Source organism: Nelusetta ayraudi, unplaced genomic scaffold (assembly GCF_046127955.1).
Source record: "Nelusetta ayraudi isolate G7.1 ecotype Tasmania unplaced genomic scaffold, CSIRO-AGI_Nayr_v1 ptg000006l, whole genome shotgun sequence".
In the NCBI taxonomy this organism is placed as follows: Eukaryota; Metazoa; Chordata; class Actinopteri; order Tetraodontiformes; family Monacanthidae; genus Nelusetta; species Nelusetta ayraudi.
Window position 1 is genome coordinate 4,510,062 of NW_027466056.1, and position 18,064 is coordinate 4,528,125.

General features: G+C 47.3%; 1 protein-coding gene across 1 annotated transcript; it reads left to right on the forward strand.

Moving 5' to 3' along the window:
• The first annotated feature begins 8,127 nt into the window (after window positions 1-8,127).
• spry2 (sprouty RTK signaling antagonist 2) lies at window positions 8,128-15,318 on the forward strand. The gene is made up of 2 exons (XM_076012585.1): window positions 8,128-8,150; window positions 13,312-15,318. Exons 1-2 carry the CDS (start codon window positions 8,128-8,130, stop codon window positions 14,207-14,209), a joined length of 921 nt encoding a protein of 306 aa, XP_075868700.1. The 3' UTR covers window positions 14,210-15,318.
• The last annotated feature ends 2,746 nt before the right edge of the window (window positions 15,319-18,064 follow it).

The following is an 18,064-nucleotide window of genomic DNA, read 5'->3' on the forward strand; positions in this document are numbered from 1 at the left end:
AGGGAACGAGCGCAGGGTTCACAAGTATGAGGACGCCGGCAAGTCAAGAAAGCTGGACTTCGACAAAAAAATAAACCGACACTTAAATCTTAAAAAGTTAAAGTTCTAAATTGCAGATGCCCCCCAACCGTTGTTCACGTCTTCGTGGGTTCTCCAGAAAGCGGCGTGCACTCGGAGGAGAAGCCAAAAATATCCTTTGACCCACTTCACGAGTTTCGACTTTGAGACGACTCAAATTCATGAAATTCGAACGGATTTTGGCTGAAAGGCCTTGTGTGTTCTACCTCTCGTTTTTCATCTCACCCAAGACGACCGACTTCATCAATCCCCCCCCGCAAAAAAACGTCGAGACCTTGGAGGAGAGAAAAAAATGAGCTGCGTTGACAAGCCTCACGTCCCCTTCTAGGAAGAAAGACAAAACGACATCAGAGGCAGTCGGGCCTTTTGATTTGCGCTAGAATGATCCACCGACTTCCCGCCTGCCGTCCTCCAACTTGTTCTATTTCTCGGCTTTAGAGTTTTAGTTTTGGTTTCGGGCGTCTTTCTGACGAGCCAAAGCCAAACACGTGGATGTTGCACCCACCTAATAAGGGCCCACTCAAATAACAAAACTGCAACACAACTCGAACGTCCGTGTGGAGAGATCTGTCGTTTGAGTAGTTGAAGTTCACCCCACCGCCATGGCTCAATTAGCCAAAATCAGCTAAGTGTCCTTTTCCAGATGCACCGTTTTCATCAAGCTGCCCGTGACGCTGTTCAATCCCCACGAGAAGGGATTAAAATTAAAAAAAGAGAGAGAAAGAAAGTTTTTGCTTGCTGGTCTCCCCTTGGAAAGAGCTTGCAGCAAAGGCAAAGGCTGGATGAACGCGCGGCGAACTCTCCAGCGACATCCCATTAGCCTGCCCCCCCCCCGCTCCACACGGACGGCAGGTGTTCACCGACTCTCGCCCAGCTGTTAGAGCTCCTCCACCGTTGTCACACCCCTTACCTCTTGCCTTTTTTTTTCTTCTTTTCTCAGATGAAAGTTTAGTCTCAAATAGGTTCCAGGTCACTTCCTCCAACCCGCTGTCGGCTGTTGGCGGAATTAACTGTAACCTGGCAAGGCGGAGCGCCGGGAGCTCACCTTGCCTGCTCCGAGCTGTCATATCAATGGAACGGGAGCAATTTTCTTTTTTTGTCTTTTTCCTTTTTTTTTTAATCACGGCCCAATCGCTTTGGCTCCCTTTTGTGCTTTAGCAAAGGAAAAAAAAAAAGACACCACTGTTATTGCTGTGCCGAGTTGCTGTTCTATTTAATTTCTCTGAGGAGATATTCGTTTTCCCACTCAGTTTCAAAGTTCTCCTGTGCCAAGTTGAGTGAACCGGTAGAGTAATCACCATCAACGCAATAATTAGCGGCAGTTTCAGTTGTACCCTTTTTCCCGCACGCAATCAAGAGACAACGACGTGTTGTTTGGTTGATTTGTATTTCGTGTCAATCACGTTAAAGGTTTTGGCGAGAGACTCTCATTGCACAAAGGAAAACACAATACCACTCCCGCTGATTGTGAGAATTGAAATTTTCAAAAGAAATGCGTGGCTGAGTCAACAGAGTTGACATTTTATCCTCGTGTCTTACAAACCTTGAGCTGTAAAGTCAAACGGGATAACCAGGGCGCAGACTGTCAACATGCCGTATATCCTGGGAAACGTGGCCGACGATCCGGGTCCGTCCCTGCGGTTCACCTTGACGCCATCTCGCCACAGGCCGATTCGCATCCAGCACATTAAGATGCACGGCCGGGTCGAGCCGAGCCACGGTTATGACTCGACGGAGCCATTTAATTAAACTACTGTCCTCGCTGTGCCGCACAAGCACAGGAAGGGGAATCCATTTATGGACAGAGGCACGTCCGGTTTCCACTACAGTAGGAAATCGTAAACACCTGCCACTTGGCCGGTTACATCACAGGCCCATAAATCAAGGTAGCTCACGGTCGCTGGCGTGAACAAGCTTTGCAGCTTTTGCATTTTGGACATTTTGGTGAATCAGTTTCATTCTTTTCTAATATAGGGCCACGGAACTTCCACAAAATGCCAACTTTGTGCGAGCTTAATAAAGTTTACTTTCACGGCGTGTTTCAAAGACTCGGGGCCAGTGCAGATGTTTTCAGGTCCTCCTGGTCAACTTATGTTCAATAGCTTTTTTGTAGTTGTGATCAATCAGGTCAAAGTTGAAATAAGGCAAAGTGGGCGAGGATCAGAGGCATTTCTTGCAGGTTTACTGGCGGATGAAAAATTCTACAGCAACCTGGGCTCATCCAGAATTACCAAACGATGTGACGGAATCCACACAGTTTTAAAGAGTCCAGCCATGGCAGCAATAGTGTCTCCTGTCTTGTGAATATCCCAATAAGGAGTTGTTCTTTACAGATCAATAGCTGGCCTTGCAACCTCTGGCCTTGCAACCTCTGGGCTGCTCTAGTGTATTCTTATCCAGTGGTCACTTGGCCAGCCGCCAATGTCCATCAATTGACAGACTTTCTGGCGTTGTTCAGTGTCCTCTCTGCTTACACCATATGTATATATACTTCATTTCAAACTACCACAGGCGCACCTTTTACGAATTCCCCTCTTGACCTGCGTTGGAGCCACATCAAGAACTACTGAAGGAGAAGACAATGCAAATCTCTTCCATTTATTGTTCAGTGACGGCCAACTTTCTGTAGGTATGTTTGTTTCTGCAAGGTGTACCACTTCCTGCGTATCTAGAGTTTGCCAGAGTGCACCTTCTCCAGCAACTAGCTGTGCCTTCACACCTTCTCAAATAACTTTGCGATCGTTCGATTAGACAGGAAGACAGAGTGCGGTGACTTTCTCGACCATTACCCAGCAGACTTGACCCAAGAACCACATCCAATCTTTAGTAGTGCCGTGTCAAGGGCGGCGAGTGGAATTAACATGTATTTTAAAAGCCTCGGAGATGCATAATACATTTTCATGTAAATGTACCAACTGGGAGCCAAACACAGAAGCCGCTATAGAGAAGAGACCATTACAGCAGGGTACCTATATACCCACATGCTGCCAAGAATTCCTCTGTGACCCGATCCAGTCGGAGCCGCTGCTGCAATATTAATCCGCAACCCCAGGTGGGGGCTTGTGTCCATGTCGAGAAAGGACTCTGGGCGCCGCAGCCAAGCTTTGCCCATTAAACACCATTTGAGCAGCGCCGGCAGTGGCTGCTCACAAGTCGGCTCACGTTGGGCCCAACAGCAGATTGCCCCGTCTGCTGCGAGAGCAGCGCCGCTATTGGCTCATTGCACATCGGCCTCGGCTGTTGCATCGTTGCTTTCCGAAAACATTAGGGCTGGGTTTTTTTCCCTTCCTTGCCCTTTCATTTATTTATATATTTTTTGTTCGGCAGAAAGGCCCACTGTCGGAAAAAAGAGAGTTAAAAAACCAGATCATGAGAAGGGAGGCCCACGTACTGATGGAGGAAGGAACATGGTTGTTCGCTGGCTGACACATTGAGGGATTTTTATTCATTTTATTTATTTATTTATTATAATAATTAATATAGTTATTATTATTTTTTTTTATTTTTTTTTTTTTTTTTTTTAAGAGCTGGGATAAATATGCGGCAAGTGTCCTCGGCTTGATTCACACCTGGAAAGTGAAGATCGCATCAATACCCTCTGACGACCTTCATCTTACAACTGCTTTCATTTGGAAAATCGAGGCACTTTTTCCTTGAGTGTTGCCCGCTTTAATTGCAGTTCTTCCGTTTTCAACACATCTTTGGCCACAACTTAATGCATCCCAAAGTGCTATCAGAACTTTTTTTTATAAAAGAGACAAAGTCCTCCGGATTCACCTACAAAATACACCCGGGACCACTTTTTAACTTTTGCAGTTAGCGTCCACACCCACCTGTCTTCACACCGAGGCCTATGAAGCAGAACGTTTTTTGCTCCTTAATTCCTCGCGCGAGCCGCTCTGAAGTAATTGGAGAAGTCGCTGTGGTCCATTTGGCATAGAGACAGAGAGAGAGAGCAATGGGCCTCGTCCTGCCAACAAGCAGATGCGTTGGCCGACCGAGTCGCCCGATACTCCCTTCGCCATCATCCGTCACCGCTATATCCTTCCTGCGCCCCCTCAATGCATGATGAAACACGTTTTTATGCTTAAAAAAAAAAAACACAAAAGAAGGTGAAAAAAATCTGTTTAACCGTCGAGCTGCCCCATTAACTTCCTGCGGGGCCAAAAGCGGGACGCCAGTGATCTTATTGTCTCAGGTGCTGAGATCAATTCTGAAATACCAAAACTTTGCTCGCGAGTCTCTTTATTCCTGTTTTGCAATTAGCCCGCTGGGTGGGTGGGAGAGCAGCTTGAAGCAACTGAAAAAAATCCCAGCAGTTACCTGGCAAGTTCAGTTCTGGAAACAGGGAAACTCTCAATCTGACTGTCGTCCGGCCCTTGTTTCAACCCCCATTTACATTACGAGCGGCGTTAATGAGGTGCCGGGCCGCAACGGGCCTTAAAAAAAAAAGGAAAGTGTCCCAAAGTGACAGCAAGCTCTGGCCTGACACCATCTTTATTCCATTTTAATTTGCACTTTTAAACATGTTAATCCAGCCGAGGCCACCGGGGTTAAACAGGAAAGAGTTCCTGAAAAGAGCTCCGTTGGGCAAGGGTGGGGTCGGGGGAGGCGGGCGCACTGACCTGAGTCTGTTCTTTTAAATACTTTCTTTACTCGGGACTTAAACCCATCCCGGCCAATCACAGCTTGCATTGGCTGGGCTTTAGGAATCGCCGGCTCCCTGTAATTAACGTGGGCCGACCTCCTGAACCAACCCCCGCGGAGGGGATTATGGGGGAGAAAGAAAAAACCTCGGCTTACCAGTTCCGCCGAAGGCCATCGATGAGGGTTGGTCACATGACTCGAGGTCAGCCGAGCCACCCAGGCTCCCCGTTGGTCCGTCGGCGGGAGTCAGAGACACACATTTCGAGAGCCGGCTGCCTTTCCCAGGGTTACAAAGGAGGCCTTCCCTTTTTTCGCGAGTAGCTGCAAAAAATGAACTTGTTTTTTTTGTTGTTGCTGTTGTTGTTGTTGTTTTTCTCCATTTTTTTTTTTTGCTCTCCTCCCGCAGGTAAACAGCTTTTACCCACTGTGCCGTGTGATGGAGAAACTCCCGCAGGGAAAAGTACAAGAGTGTTTTTCATTTTTATGCCGTGAGTTCTGTTCTTCCAACTGCTTTCTTCTTCTTCCTCTTCAAGGCCGCCACCTCACCGCGCTTGCGTAAAAATCCTAAAAAAAAAAAAAATTTGAGCCTCTTTACTTGCAAGATTCCTTTCCGGCAAACATTTGAAATGGGAGCGTTACGAAATCCCGCTGTCACGTCTAATCTCCTGTTTTTTTGTTGTTGTTATTGTTAGAGTGGAGTGTATCTAGTGTGGTTTCTGCACTTGTGAGGTTTTTCCCCCAAAAAATAGGCTTTTTTAAAGATGAAGAGACGCAGCGGCGGCTATTCAGACAGGAACCAGTCTGTACTCACAAGTCTTTTTGTAACTTTTCCCTTTTTTTCCGAGAGAAAACGTGAAAAGAAAAAGCCTCTTTGAAGATACTTGAAATGTTGGGTTTTCTTCCCTTCCAACATAACACGGCCTCTGCGCGTCAATGGGGCGTACGCTCTCAAAGGCCAGTATTTTTCTCTCCCTCTCTCTTAAAAATCAACTCTCGAGCTCGCAAGCTTTTCACCGTCTCACCTTCCATCTGAGGCCTCACGCTGGGCGGGAGTTTTATTTTTCATTTCGAAGGAAGGACTGGCGAAGGGGAACCTGAGTGGGCGCCGTCTTTGTGACCGCCTGAGAGCTTGCGTCAACAAAAAGAAAATATACACAGTCAAATTTAAAAAAAAAAATAAGAAGAAGAAGAAGAATCTTGAGCAGCAGGCGCAAAGTGCGATTATTCAAACACTTTGCCTCAGTTCCCTTCAGAGGGGGGTGTACTAGGGGGGTGTACTACGCTTCCTCCTTGTTTCTTCCCGGGGCTGGCGGAGGAGTAATCGCTCAGCGACTCGGGACTTTCACCTCTACTCTGATAAAGGTTATCTTGGCAATTTAGCGGCGGCAGTATCACATTACGGGGAGAGTTATGAGGCGGAAATCAAATTTTGCTCCCGGTGACTCTGAGGGGGGAGGGGGGAGGGGGGGGTAGATGAAAGGTGCACGGGGACTGCGGTGTAATGATACGGCGGAAGACGTTGCGCACTCCTCGGTGCGCGTGTGTGTGTGTGCGCGTGTGTGTGTGCGAGACGCCTCTTCCAAGTAGTTTTCCAGGAACATTAGGCCTTCACTTCCTATGCAGCGGGAAAGTGCTTTTTACCAAATTGACTCATCCTGTTGGACGAGTCACGGCCAAGATGAAAGTGACCCAGCGGGCAGGCTTGAGCCAAACGCCTACATTGGACACGTCACTGCTGATAAGTCTCGCCACTGGAAATCTGGAACAAACAAATTAACAAAGGAACGAAGGGGACGAAACTAGAACGAGCAGGCGAAGACGAGCGCGTTAACAAACGAAGCTGTGACGAAATGAACAAAAAAATGAGCGAAGCCCAAACTAACAAAGCAGTGAATGAACAAAGGAAACTCAAACAAAGAATACCTACTAAGCCGACTTAAAGAACAAACAAAACTCCAAGAAAAAATAGCCATTGGTTTAACTTCTGCCTTCGTAATTAAATGCCTAAGTGGTCCGAGTGGTGCTTCAACGCGGTCCTGTATCACAGCATTGAGAATCGCACTCAGCACAGTCTGAGTGCACGTGATCATTGGCACGTGTTTCACAAACCCTCTTTTGTTGCCTCACCCCCGACCCAGGTGAAGTTTAGCACCCCCCGCGCACGGAGTAACACACCCGTCGTTTCTCACATGCACCGCCGCATCATTATATTCACAGTTTACCCGACTCCCCGCAGAGCAGGGAAAACACGCTTGCGCTGCCAAAAGGGAAAATAAATAACTACGTTTTTTCCACTTTTTTTCCTTTTCTTTTTTTCATAGTCGTTGCCATGACAATGAGGTTCCGCTGCGTTCTTCGGCTCGCATCCTCAATCATTTAATATCAGCATGGCTCAGGGACACGGCGGCAGCTGCACTGGAATGTTGTTTGCTGTTCTTCTTCTTCTTCTTCTTCTGCAGAGTTCAAAAGCCAAACACTCTGTCACATCTTCACGTCTTCATCTCACCAACACGAAGGTCACCGGGATTCAGATCGGCGACATGTCAGGGGGGGGTTTTACGGGTGTTGGAGCGACAGGGTGAAAGTCGCTGAAGGTTGCGAGCACGTCGCCCCCCCCCCCCCACACACACACACACACACACACACCCTTCCAGCAGCGACTGCCCTTAAGCGTACCGCAACAGTGACACCAGCTGGACAAGAAACGTAGAGAAAGCACTAGGATGGAGAAAAAACTCAGTGGACCACCATGAACCCTTTTCACCAATTTATCTGTAGGGGAAGATAAAGACTGACTCACATTATACGCTTTTTGTTGTTATATTTGTTGGCGTTCCGCAATGAGAACAAACTCGTCTTCATTTGAGAGTTTGACCCTTCTCCTTTTTTGAAGACGAAAAAAGGAGAAGGAGAAGAGAAAAAAGGAGCGTTTGCCGATCTTGCCTCGCTGGTTCTTCCAGTGAGCTCAGGAAAGGAAAAGTCTTGACGGGAGCAAATGAAAAGCAGCGGCAGCGGTTCATTTTGCTTGTCTGTTTGGGGGCAGTACGGCGCCTTGGGGCCTCGTCGTGGCCTGAAGAAAGAGAGGTAGTTGGACTCTGAGGGCCCAAACGTTTTTTACAAAGCCATTTCAAATAGTCGGCCGCATCTGCTTTGCAGTCCAGACATGGTTCATCTCTTTTAGCGGCAGGGGGTACAGCTTTCATTTCAATTTTCTACTTTTTTTTTTTTTTTCTTTCGCCCGGGCTCAGCAGGAGAGAAAGCAAACGTTGGAGAATTCCGAGCGGAGACGTTGCAGGCCGTCGCTCGTGGCGAAGGAGGAAAAAGGACTGAGGGAAAAACACTTCTGAAATTGCCGCAGCCGACGTTTGATGCACCCATTCGAGACTTGGGAGATGGGGAGTGATGGCTGGGTGTCCCAAGCCAAGGTCAGGCCTCCAATGGCACTGGTGGACGTTAAAAGGCTAAGATTCAATTAAGAGGCTGTACGTCTTCAAGATGGATGCGCAAATGCTGGACGTTGGGTGCATCGTCCATCTGACCTGCAATTCTTCAGCTGTGCGAGGGACCCGATCACATGCTTTCCTCTATACGTCCTCTATGTGACAGAGCCAAAGCCTCGACTGCTGCTGCTGCTGCTGTTATTTATGTTACGCGCAAATCTGCCCATATCTTATTTAATACTCACGATTTTAAGTCATGTGAACTTTGAAAGGGCTTCTATGTAAACTTTAGTACAGTTTTGTTTGTGTATCAGTAGTAAAAAAAAATAGATTCTTATTTTTATCTTTATGGCCACACTTCTTGTTTGAAGCTCCCTCTTTGTCAAATCCCCGCACAACTTCAAGCAGGCATTGGTACATTGTGTGTTTTCGTTGTAACATGAGTCACTCGTTCATTTGATTATTTATTTTTTCTTTGTTGCAATCTTTTCACAGCTCAGGGCAGTTGAAAGTGAATGATTTGAACGCTCTGGAATCCGCCATGAACATTATAAAGATGGTGATTCTGCTTGTTTACGTACAAACGTGATACTGGCCCATCAAGTCCAGCACGTACAGCCTTAGAAGCAATTTTCATCAGTTCAATAGGGAGGTCAAGAGAATCCTTGACTGATGTGGTTTTTGTTCTGCTTTTGTCATGTATTTGTATGCACCATTGAATGATAAGTGGAGCACTATCTTCTGCAGCAAATCCTCCAAAAATTGCCCAGACTGGGACAAATATGTAGTGATTGCTCAGGGACTTCACTTTTCTGTTCATACTTTGTGTTCATTATACTCACTTTCTTTTATCACTCAAAGCATTTTTTCCCCTTTGGTCCAAATGAAAGGTCTTGAAATGTATGACAGTATTACTTATGTGTAGGAGAGTTGCTTGGCTCATCTTATTCACTAAAAGCTTGTCTCTTTTTTTTGTTCGTGTCACAGACTCACTCGTTAATGTGAATTTTTGCAAAAAAAAAATGTCACTTTGTTTTGACTTATCGGGCGCATTACTTTTTTAAAAAAAATCCATGTGAGTGTGTTCGCTTTTAAGCAGACATCCTGTGCAAAAAAGAAAAAAAACCTTTTCATGTCAGCTAATATTCAGCCTCCCTCCAATTTGCACATTCATTCGTGTTATTTAATGATTGAATATATACATATATATATATATATATATATTTATATATACATATCACCATGCCACAAATTAACACCATGCCTTGCTGTTATTCAACACACACACACACACACACGTATATCTCTCTAACAGATTGAGGTCGGCAGTAACCGTAAATGTCCACAAGGGGGTGGTGTTCCATTACAATTCGGATGCGCATGACTGAGCGCTTGCAAAGTTAATACGTTCTTTAAAACTTATTTTTCCGTCCATAAAACTTGCTTTCAATTGCGGATCTTTACATGACGCATTAAAACTCATTCGGAATAGGAAAAACAAACAATTGTTCATCAACTTTGTTGCACTCTCATGACAAGACATATACAACTTTTAATTGTTTAACAACAGAACAATTAAAAAAAAAACAAAAACAAAAAAACAACCTGCTGTCACATTTCCTGTCGTTTGTACATTTGATCATGCCAACGTGTTGTTATCATACGATCTTGGGCATCATTAAGAAGTTTGTGGGCCATGAGCACAGCAGTGTAGGGTGGGTGGGATTAGACCCTAAAATACCCAGCCAAATATGGCTTCTGGGTTGTAGCAGTAGATGATTTGTGAAATTATTCATCACTGTTTGGCGTGTAGTTCAAGTACAGTCGCAGGAAGCAAAAAGACAATGCAAGCACACAGCTATGTTGAGGGCATTTTTGTAACATTTAAGTGTTTTTTAAGTTCTGGTGACGTCCCTATGATGACCCCTTTCATCCCCCCCCCCCCCCCCCCCCTTCTTTTCTTTCTTTTTTAACTTGAAGGCCACTCTTGTGAGACTTTTCAATCAACAACAACAACAACAACAACAACAACAACAACAACAACATAAGCACCGTGCAACGCGCTTGTGGTGCTGGTGACTCTAGATGGGTCAGAACCTCCCTTGGCCCCCTCGTCCCATCTCTCTCTCTCACACACACACACACACACACACACACAGAGTCGGTTGTATAATTGATCGGGCCGCTCGGAGAAGGAGTGTGTGAATGGCCGCCTCCCCAGCAGCCTATGGCAGCGCACCGGATGCAAGATATCCGCTGCAACAACAAGGGCTCTGTCCCCCCCACCCCCACCACCTCCTCCTCCTCCTCCAGCTTGACGCCATTTACAGCCCCAAATCTCGACCTCCCCTCCGGAAAGGAGAAAAAAAGGCACTCTTAGCACGAGAGAGAGAGAGAGAGAGAGAGAGAGAGAGAGAGAGAGGAAGAAGAAAAAAGAAAACTCGCATACACCCTGCGCGCCCCGTGGGCAAAAACGTTCCCGAATTACAACGACTTCCGAGCCGCTCGACTTCGCCTGTTATTATTCTGCCCCCACTTTTTTGGCTCCTAGTTGCAGAGTAGGGGAAGCTCTCTCTCTCTCTCTCTCTCTCTCTCTCTCTCTCTCTCTCTCTCTCTCTCTCTCTCTCTCTCTCTCTCTCTCTCTCTCTCTCCAACGGTGTGACTGACTCAAGTTTTTTCGCCTGATACTTTTTTCCCCCTCCCCACCACCACCACCTTTATTTAAAGCCTCGTGCTCTTGCGAAATAATAAATAACAACACAAACTTGGGAATTACCTCTTTTACGGTGAAAATGCGCAACCCCGGGAAAGTTTTTTTCTCCTTTTCCTCTTCTGCTGGATTTTATCTATCGGTGACTGTCCGGAGTGAGTCGTCGGCGTGAAGGATTAAAAGTCAACCCTCCCGCCCTACTACAAAAAAAAAAAAAAAGTGGATTACTCTCAACTGGACGGGTGTTAAAGTCTCGGAGACACGGTAATCTTGCGGATTCGTGTTTGCGGTCGTCGCGATCGATGTGTTCGTTTCCGGCTCGAACTATCAACAAGCTTAACGTAAACAATTTTTTTTTTCCCCCTCGCGCAGCTCCCCCCACGAAGCTCAATCTGTGCAACTTCACTTGTTCAAGTCTTTATTTATTTATTCATTTATTTATTTATTTTTTGACAAGTACGGCGCATTGTGAGTGACGGCTGTGTGTGTGTGGGGGGGGGGGGGGGGGGCGACCTGGCCGCCTCAAACCCCGGGATAGTTCCGATGGTGTGACCGACTAATAAGTGATCTCTCGGCTCGCCGCTGCTGTCAGCTTCACTTGGAACGGCTCCAGCCCGCAGCCTGCACATATCCCAACACGGGATATGTGCAAAATCGGGATTTTCAAAAAGGAAGTGTTTTGTTTTGTTTTTCCTTTTAAAAACAACAAAAAAGTTGCAACATTTTGGAATATGACCCCCCCCCCGCCCCCCAGAGCTACCGCGGCGGTGCCCCCCACCCCCTGTGTTTGTGCCCCTCCTCATCACATGGATATCAAAGCTTTGAGAATTACCTCTCAGACAGCTAGCGGCTTGAACTGTCAATCTCTCCTCTGCCTCTAATACCCAGTGTGTTTCCACTGGTGCTGTGGTGCCCCCCCCCCCTTCTTCTTCTCAACTTTTGTTCGCCCCAGTTCGCTTCGTTTACAACACAGACAACCTCGGGAGTTCAGTTTTTGAATGTACTTATTTATTCATTCATTTACTTATTGCAATTTTATTTTTGTGAGGAAGGCTCATAAACCCTCCACCACCCCCAACAGCTCCATGCACGCTCCGCCCACCACCAGCACCAGTCCTTGAAAACGCATCACTCCCACTTTACACGGGACCCCCTTTTCATGCTCCGGACTCTCCTTTTTTGTCCTCCTTTTTTTTTTTTTTGCTTTATCTTGTCACTCATCTTCTTTTCAAGAGTGTCACAATGTAAAACGTGTCGGGATGGGGCAAAGGTTGCCGCGGGGCCATTTGTCATGCGACGGACAAAAGGCCTCTTCCTGTATTGTCATTGAAAACTGGATGCGGTCGGGACGAGGGGAGGCGAAGATGGCATTTGAAAGTTTGTCACCGCAAGGAGAGGAGAATTCAGGCCAACCACTGTCAGTTTCTTTGCTTTGCCGCGACGTGTTGACACACACACGCACGCACAGCCAGTCGGTGCGTTTGGGTCGATTAATGAGGAGTGACAATGCAATGTGCTGAACCACCCCCACCTCCCCCCGGCAACGTCATGAATCGAGAGATTACGAGCAGCTGTTTGTGTGTATAGAAGTTCAGCTTTTTATTTATATATATATATATATATATATAGTTTTTATTTTGACTCAGTCTATCAATGTGGAACAGGCCTTGCGCTTCGCAGCAGGAAAACCCCTATAATTTGGTCGCCGATGAGAAGAGACTTAAATATTTTTAAGTGTGGGGAAAATATTGATAACTGTAACTCTATTTGGTCTCTGACACTGCCAGGGGTTGAACGGTTCACCATTGCTTCAATCCGGTTTGTAGTTGTCGAGTGAAAACCTTGACGTAGGGCCAAAGAAAGTAGAAAATCTGGACTCGCAGCGAAGGTGCGTCTGTTCAAGTCGTCAACTCTCTGGTTCAAGCAACGCGGCGAAACACTGCGACTGCTGATTTCTTAGTTCGATCAGCTCGTTCCTGGTGTCCCCGCTGCCGTCATCATTGTGTTTGTTAACTGATGAGCTCGTGGACATCCGCTGCCTTGTGATTATACATAAAAACCTTTTCTTTCTTTCTTTTGTTTTTTTTACTTTGAAAGTACTGACGCTGTACCAGTCATAGATTCATGAAACATTGAGGATGCAGAGAGCCACCAGTTCGCGAGCAGCTAACAAAAAGCATAGAAATGGCATCAAGCTTGTGTGAGAGGTGGAACGTGTCGGCTGCATGTCAGACCTTGATCCTAAATCAAAGACAGTGAAATAAAAAGCTGGAAATTCTTCTCTTGTGCCGCAGCTTCGAGCTCCGCGATATCATTTTTTAGTTTTCAAATGTTGAGCGCCACCCAGATCTGTCCTGATGATAACGGTAGTGATTTGCATGTTGACAGTTATATTTGCATGACGGTTATTTAAAGCGTGCTTCTCTCCCCATCCAGGACTTCAGATGTGTCCCATGCCAGCTATAGTCGCCCCGGAGTCCCGCCATGGATCACAGAAGTCAAAGCGACAGCGACGCGGGGGGAGGAGGAGGGCACCACCTGCGGTCGCCACCGCCGCCCCGCTGCGGTGCCGCGTGACAACGGCCGAGCGCAGCTCTCGGAGCCCCCGGGGCCGGCCGACACCCGGCCGATCCTCGCCCTGGACCGGATCCGCACCACAGGGGGCGCCAATGAGTACACGGAGGGTCCGACGGCGGCCCAGAGGTCTTCCGCTTCGGACGTGGAGCCGGCGGACGCGGCGGCGCCGTCCACCCAGAACGGAAATGCGTCCGGCTCCCCCTCTGGCGTAGATGGGGCGGTGCAGCCGGCCGGCGGCGAGGACTCCGGGATCGGCGCCTCGCCGGGGCAGCGCCTCCTGCAGGTGGTGCGGGCCCAGCCCAAGCAGCACTCGGAGGAGCTGAAGCCCCTGGGCGGCGGCGGCGGCGGCGGGGGACCAGCGGAGGGTGGAGGCGAGGCGGCCAAACCCGAGGGCGTGCACACCAAGTGCGAGGACTGCGGCCGCTGCCGCTGCCGGGAGTGCCGGCAACCGCGGGCGCTGCCCTCCTGCTGGCTGTGCGGCCGGCGGTGCGTGTGCTCGGCGCAGACCGCTGCCGAGTACGGCACGTGCGTGTGCTGCGTCAAGGGCCTCTTCTACCACTGCTCCAGCGACGACGAGGACACGTGCGCCGACAAGCCCTTCTCGTGCGCGCCGCCCCGGCGCTGCGCCCGCTGGGCCGCCGCCTCGCTGCTGGCGCTGCTCTTCCCCTGCGTGCTGTGCTACCTCCCGGCGAAGGGCTGCGTTGCCGCGTGCCAGAGCTGCTACGACCGGGTCACGCGACCGGGCTGCCGATGCTAGGGGAAAAAAATACATATACACACATATACATATATGTATACAAAAATGTTGCAGACGGATGGCAGACGTTTGGGCCCACCGTAGTTGTGTAGACGACTGTTTGTTGAATTAGAGCTAACGATAAGCTTGTGTATTTTTTTTTTTTTGTGTGTGCGTGTGTGTGTGTGTGTGTGTGTGTGTGTGTGTGTGTGTGTGTGTGTGTGTGTGTGTGTGTGTGTGTTGTGTGTGTGTGTGTGTGTGTTGTTTTCCAGTCTACATCCTCGTGCCTATCGGATATAAATAGCTTGAAATTTAAATTCAGCCTCAGGCTGTCAACTTTTAAGGCTAGTTGTCTCGAGAAACAAAAGTCACACAAGTTTTAACTGTAAACCAAAACACGTTCTGTTAAAAGAAAAAAATACTGTTTTTGTTTTTCCCTCAAGTGCCCAGATGTTTGGGGTTTTTTTGTTTATTTGTTTGTAATTTGCGATACGAGTCCAAAATGGAATTTGCCTTACCTTTTTATTTTTATTTTTTTGTTTTGTTTTATTTTAACACTTAACACAACTTATACACCTGAACAGGGACTCCTCTGACTAACTGTATGGACAGCAGTAGCTGCAGGAAAAAAAAAAGGGGGGGGGGGTGTGATTACGTTCTTGAGAGGTTTTATTTTTGTACATATAATAATACTTCAACTGTGAAAAGTCTGCTGCCACACCAGAGGTGCCTCGTTAGCGAATCAGTCGGCTTCCTTCACAGGTCTGTACATTCACCGGGATGTGTGTCAATCACGTAACTTACAAAGGAAACGGAGGAAAGAAGAAGAGAAGAAGAAAAAAATCTCATCCCCTCTGCTTGTAAATTGTACAGTGACCCTTTTAAATGAGAAATTTCTATTTTCTAATTCCGACGTTGCTTAGTGTAAAGTTTGAAAACAACAACACAGAAATCTATATATTTATTTGGAAGGTTTATTATTTTATAATGCAGAAGACAAAATATTTATTTGAGGCGCACGAGCCGACGCCGAGGTGACGCGTGGGAGCGGCAAAGCTGGTAAAGTATTCACTATGAGTTAGAAGACAAATATATTAACGTTTGAAATTAAACAATCCTTGAAGTCTGAAGTCAGTTTATTTTTTTTTCCCCTGCCTGGTTCTCAGTCGTCTCCTTCTTTTTGGTGTGAGCTGTCTCTGAGTCCCGCACCGTCACAACCCTGCCCTGCTTGTTTGCCGCATCTTGGTTTTGTGTCCTGGTGTCTGTGAAATTGGCAAAATCACCGTCTTCAATTTAGCCTACCCAAAATATCACCTTAGCTTACTAATCATTGCCAGCGCTAATATCAAAATATATGATATTGATATTCAGCGTCCACCTTGAGACTATGGGTTCTGGTTTCTCTTCCGCAGCCTCAAGGGGGCGCTCCGTACGCCAGCCCCCAGAGCCGTGACAAATGTATTGACTGTGTGTGAAGACAGATGGAGGTTCTGCTTTAAAGAGACGCACAAGTGCAAGGAAAAAAAAAAACTCTGCATTCTATTATATGGCCAGCAGGGGCTGCCAAAAGTGGTTGCAAAAAGAGTTTAAATTACTGTGTATCAATGCGTAAAGGAGCCCTAAATTTATACAATTACAGTGTGAACACACAACCCTGATGTCTGTTTAGTCCAATTTGGTCTAGTTTTGAGTGACATTGTCCTTGTGGACGTGGTGGTCCGCTTTCCAGTGGGCTCCAATCATTGCTCGGTACATCGGATACTGCCCCACTGGGGCTGCACAATGTATATCGTGCATTTATGGATATCGCGATATCAACGTGTGCAACAGACGTATCGTAAACACCTGCGCTAAATAGTGCGTTCATCCGCGCGGTAGATGTAAAGAAAATTTGGGTAGATGCCCGCCTCCAAGTAACTACTTTTGGTTGAGTTCGCAAACCATGTGTAGCGAGTGAGGGGGGGACGCAGTCATGGCGGAATCGAGAGAGACATCGCGAGGGAAATGTGGGCGAAGAGGAAGTGGAGCACGATACGACATTGGTGTCATGTCTGTACTGGTCCTCAATTTAATGGGTTTCCTCACCGAACAGCTGCAAATGTGCTTCACCGCAACACACACAACACATTACTGGCGGTTTTACTGTCGTAGTCCACACCTACCACAGCGAATATACTCTTTGTACGTGAGCAGTGAGCACCACGCGCTAGTGACCTACAAAAATAGTATACAGAAATTTTCGTCGAGCTCGATTTTATTTCACCCCAATTAAAAAAAACTCAGTAAAACATCTATCAGCTGTCTACCTCTGTGAGCTACCGAGACTCACAGCTAGCATGGCTTTCTTCATTAGTAAATGAAGGCAGCATCCAGGTACAACTGGTTTTCCTCGGTTATCATATTGTGTTTACTTTTATTAAAATCGCCAGTAACGTGTAGTGTATGTGTGTTCATTTTTGACGACCCGCTGATTCCCCCCCCGCCCCCACACACACAACACACACACACACAGACACTCAATACCCCCAACGACTTGTTGGCATAAAAAATGTGAAACATTTGCAAATGCAGGTGGATTTAAATTCTTGTGTTCACCTTTATTTAAGATTGAAGTTATTTAAACTATTTTACTTACTTAATTTGTATTTCAATAACACAGGTAGTGGGGAGGATATTTCTGCTGTCCATGTTTTTGAGTAGCATAAATGTTTCCTATTGAAATGCTCTGTTTAAGACAAGTTGTGTTGCTGTGCACCTACGTTGGTACAGTGCATAGGCCGCTCATTGTCTGAAGTCAATGTTACCAGCAAATCCAAAGCAGAAAGACATGGACACATTCATCGTGCAGCCCTGCCGCCAACACATCCAAATATGGAATCTTGTGAGTTTCAAAATGAAGAGCAGAAAGCTGAAGGTCGCGAGCCCATCGTGAGAGCGACTCTCTCTGAAGTCAGGAGGTCGGACTCTGGCATTAGGAATGCGCACACCTGTTTAGCCTTGAACGCCTCTCACAAAGGGCGAAGCCCAGCAACGTCTCGGAAATCACGCCGCGGTAATTTTATACACCTTCCTCCGGATTCCAGGCTTCTTCTTTCTTTCGTCTCTTCTTTTTTTTTTCTTCTTCTTAATCAAAGGTTTTCAGCAGGAATGCACTCTGGTTTTGAATGTCCCCGCAGGCGGAGACACGAGGCCGGGGCCGCTGACAGCGCCGCCGCCGACGTGTTTTTCGCAGGCGCGGTATGCATTCAAGGGCCATGATTGACGCGCCGGGGCCCGACCTGCACTCGCTTGTTTTTTTTTGCGGGTTCCGTCCTCAGGGCCCTCTGACATGACGGCTGCTTGCCTTACATAATTGTCAACTTTCACACATTTTTCTTTTTTTTTTCGGTCAAGAGAGACAAACATAAAGGGGGGGGCTGAACTCCCATGCGAGGCAGAGTCGAGTCGCAGGGATCCTCATTGTCTCGGCTGTGAATGAAGGGGAGGAAGGCCGCGGCGTTGAGGAGGAGGAGGGTGAGTGGGTGTTGGGTTGTTAGGAAGAGGTACTGCAACGGGTTAAAAGCATCACTTTGAATGACAAAGAGCTAACAGTTTACCCCCCGTATTCAGCCCGGCATGCATTCATCCTGTTTTGAATAGTTTGGTGGTGACGGTGGGGGTCACTTTGGCTCTCGGCTACCTGCCCCTACTTGGTATTCCCATAGGGACGGGGCCATCTCACCCGCTGCTGGTGGTGGTGGCGGTGGTGACATGTTGAGGAAAATTTAGACCCAGATCGACAGGATATCCAATGATAAGACGCGCTGTGTTTTTGTACTTTCCGTTGCAATTCGTGACTTGGACTATAGGGAGAAAAATGCAGTCTCATTGATACGT

Coding starts and splice junctions, on each gene's coding strand:
- spry2 (XM_076012585.1), top strand. CDS start 8,128: ATGGCTGGGTGTCCCAAGCCAAG. Junction 8,151..13,311: donor GCTGGGTGTCCCAAGCCAAG/GTCAGGCCTCCA, acceptor CTCCCCATCCAG/GACTTCAGATGTGTCCCATG.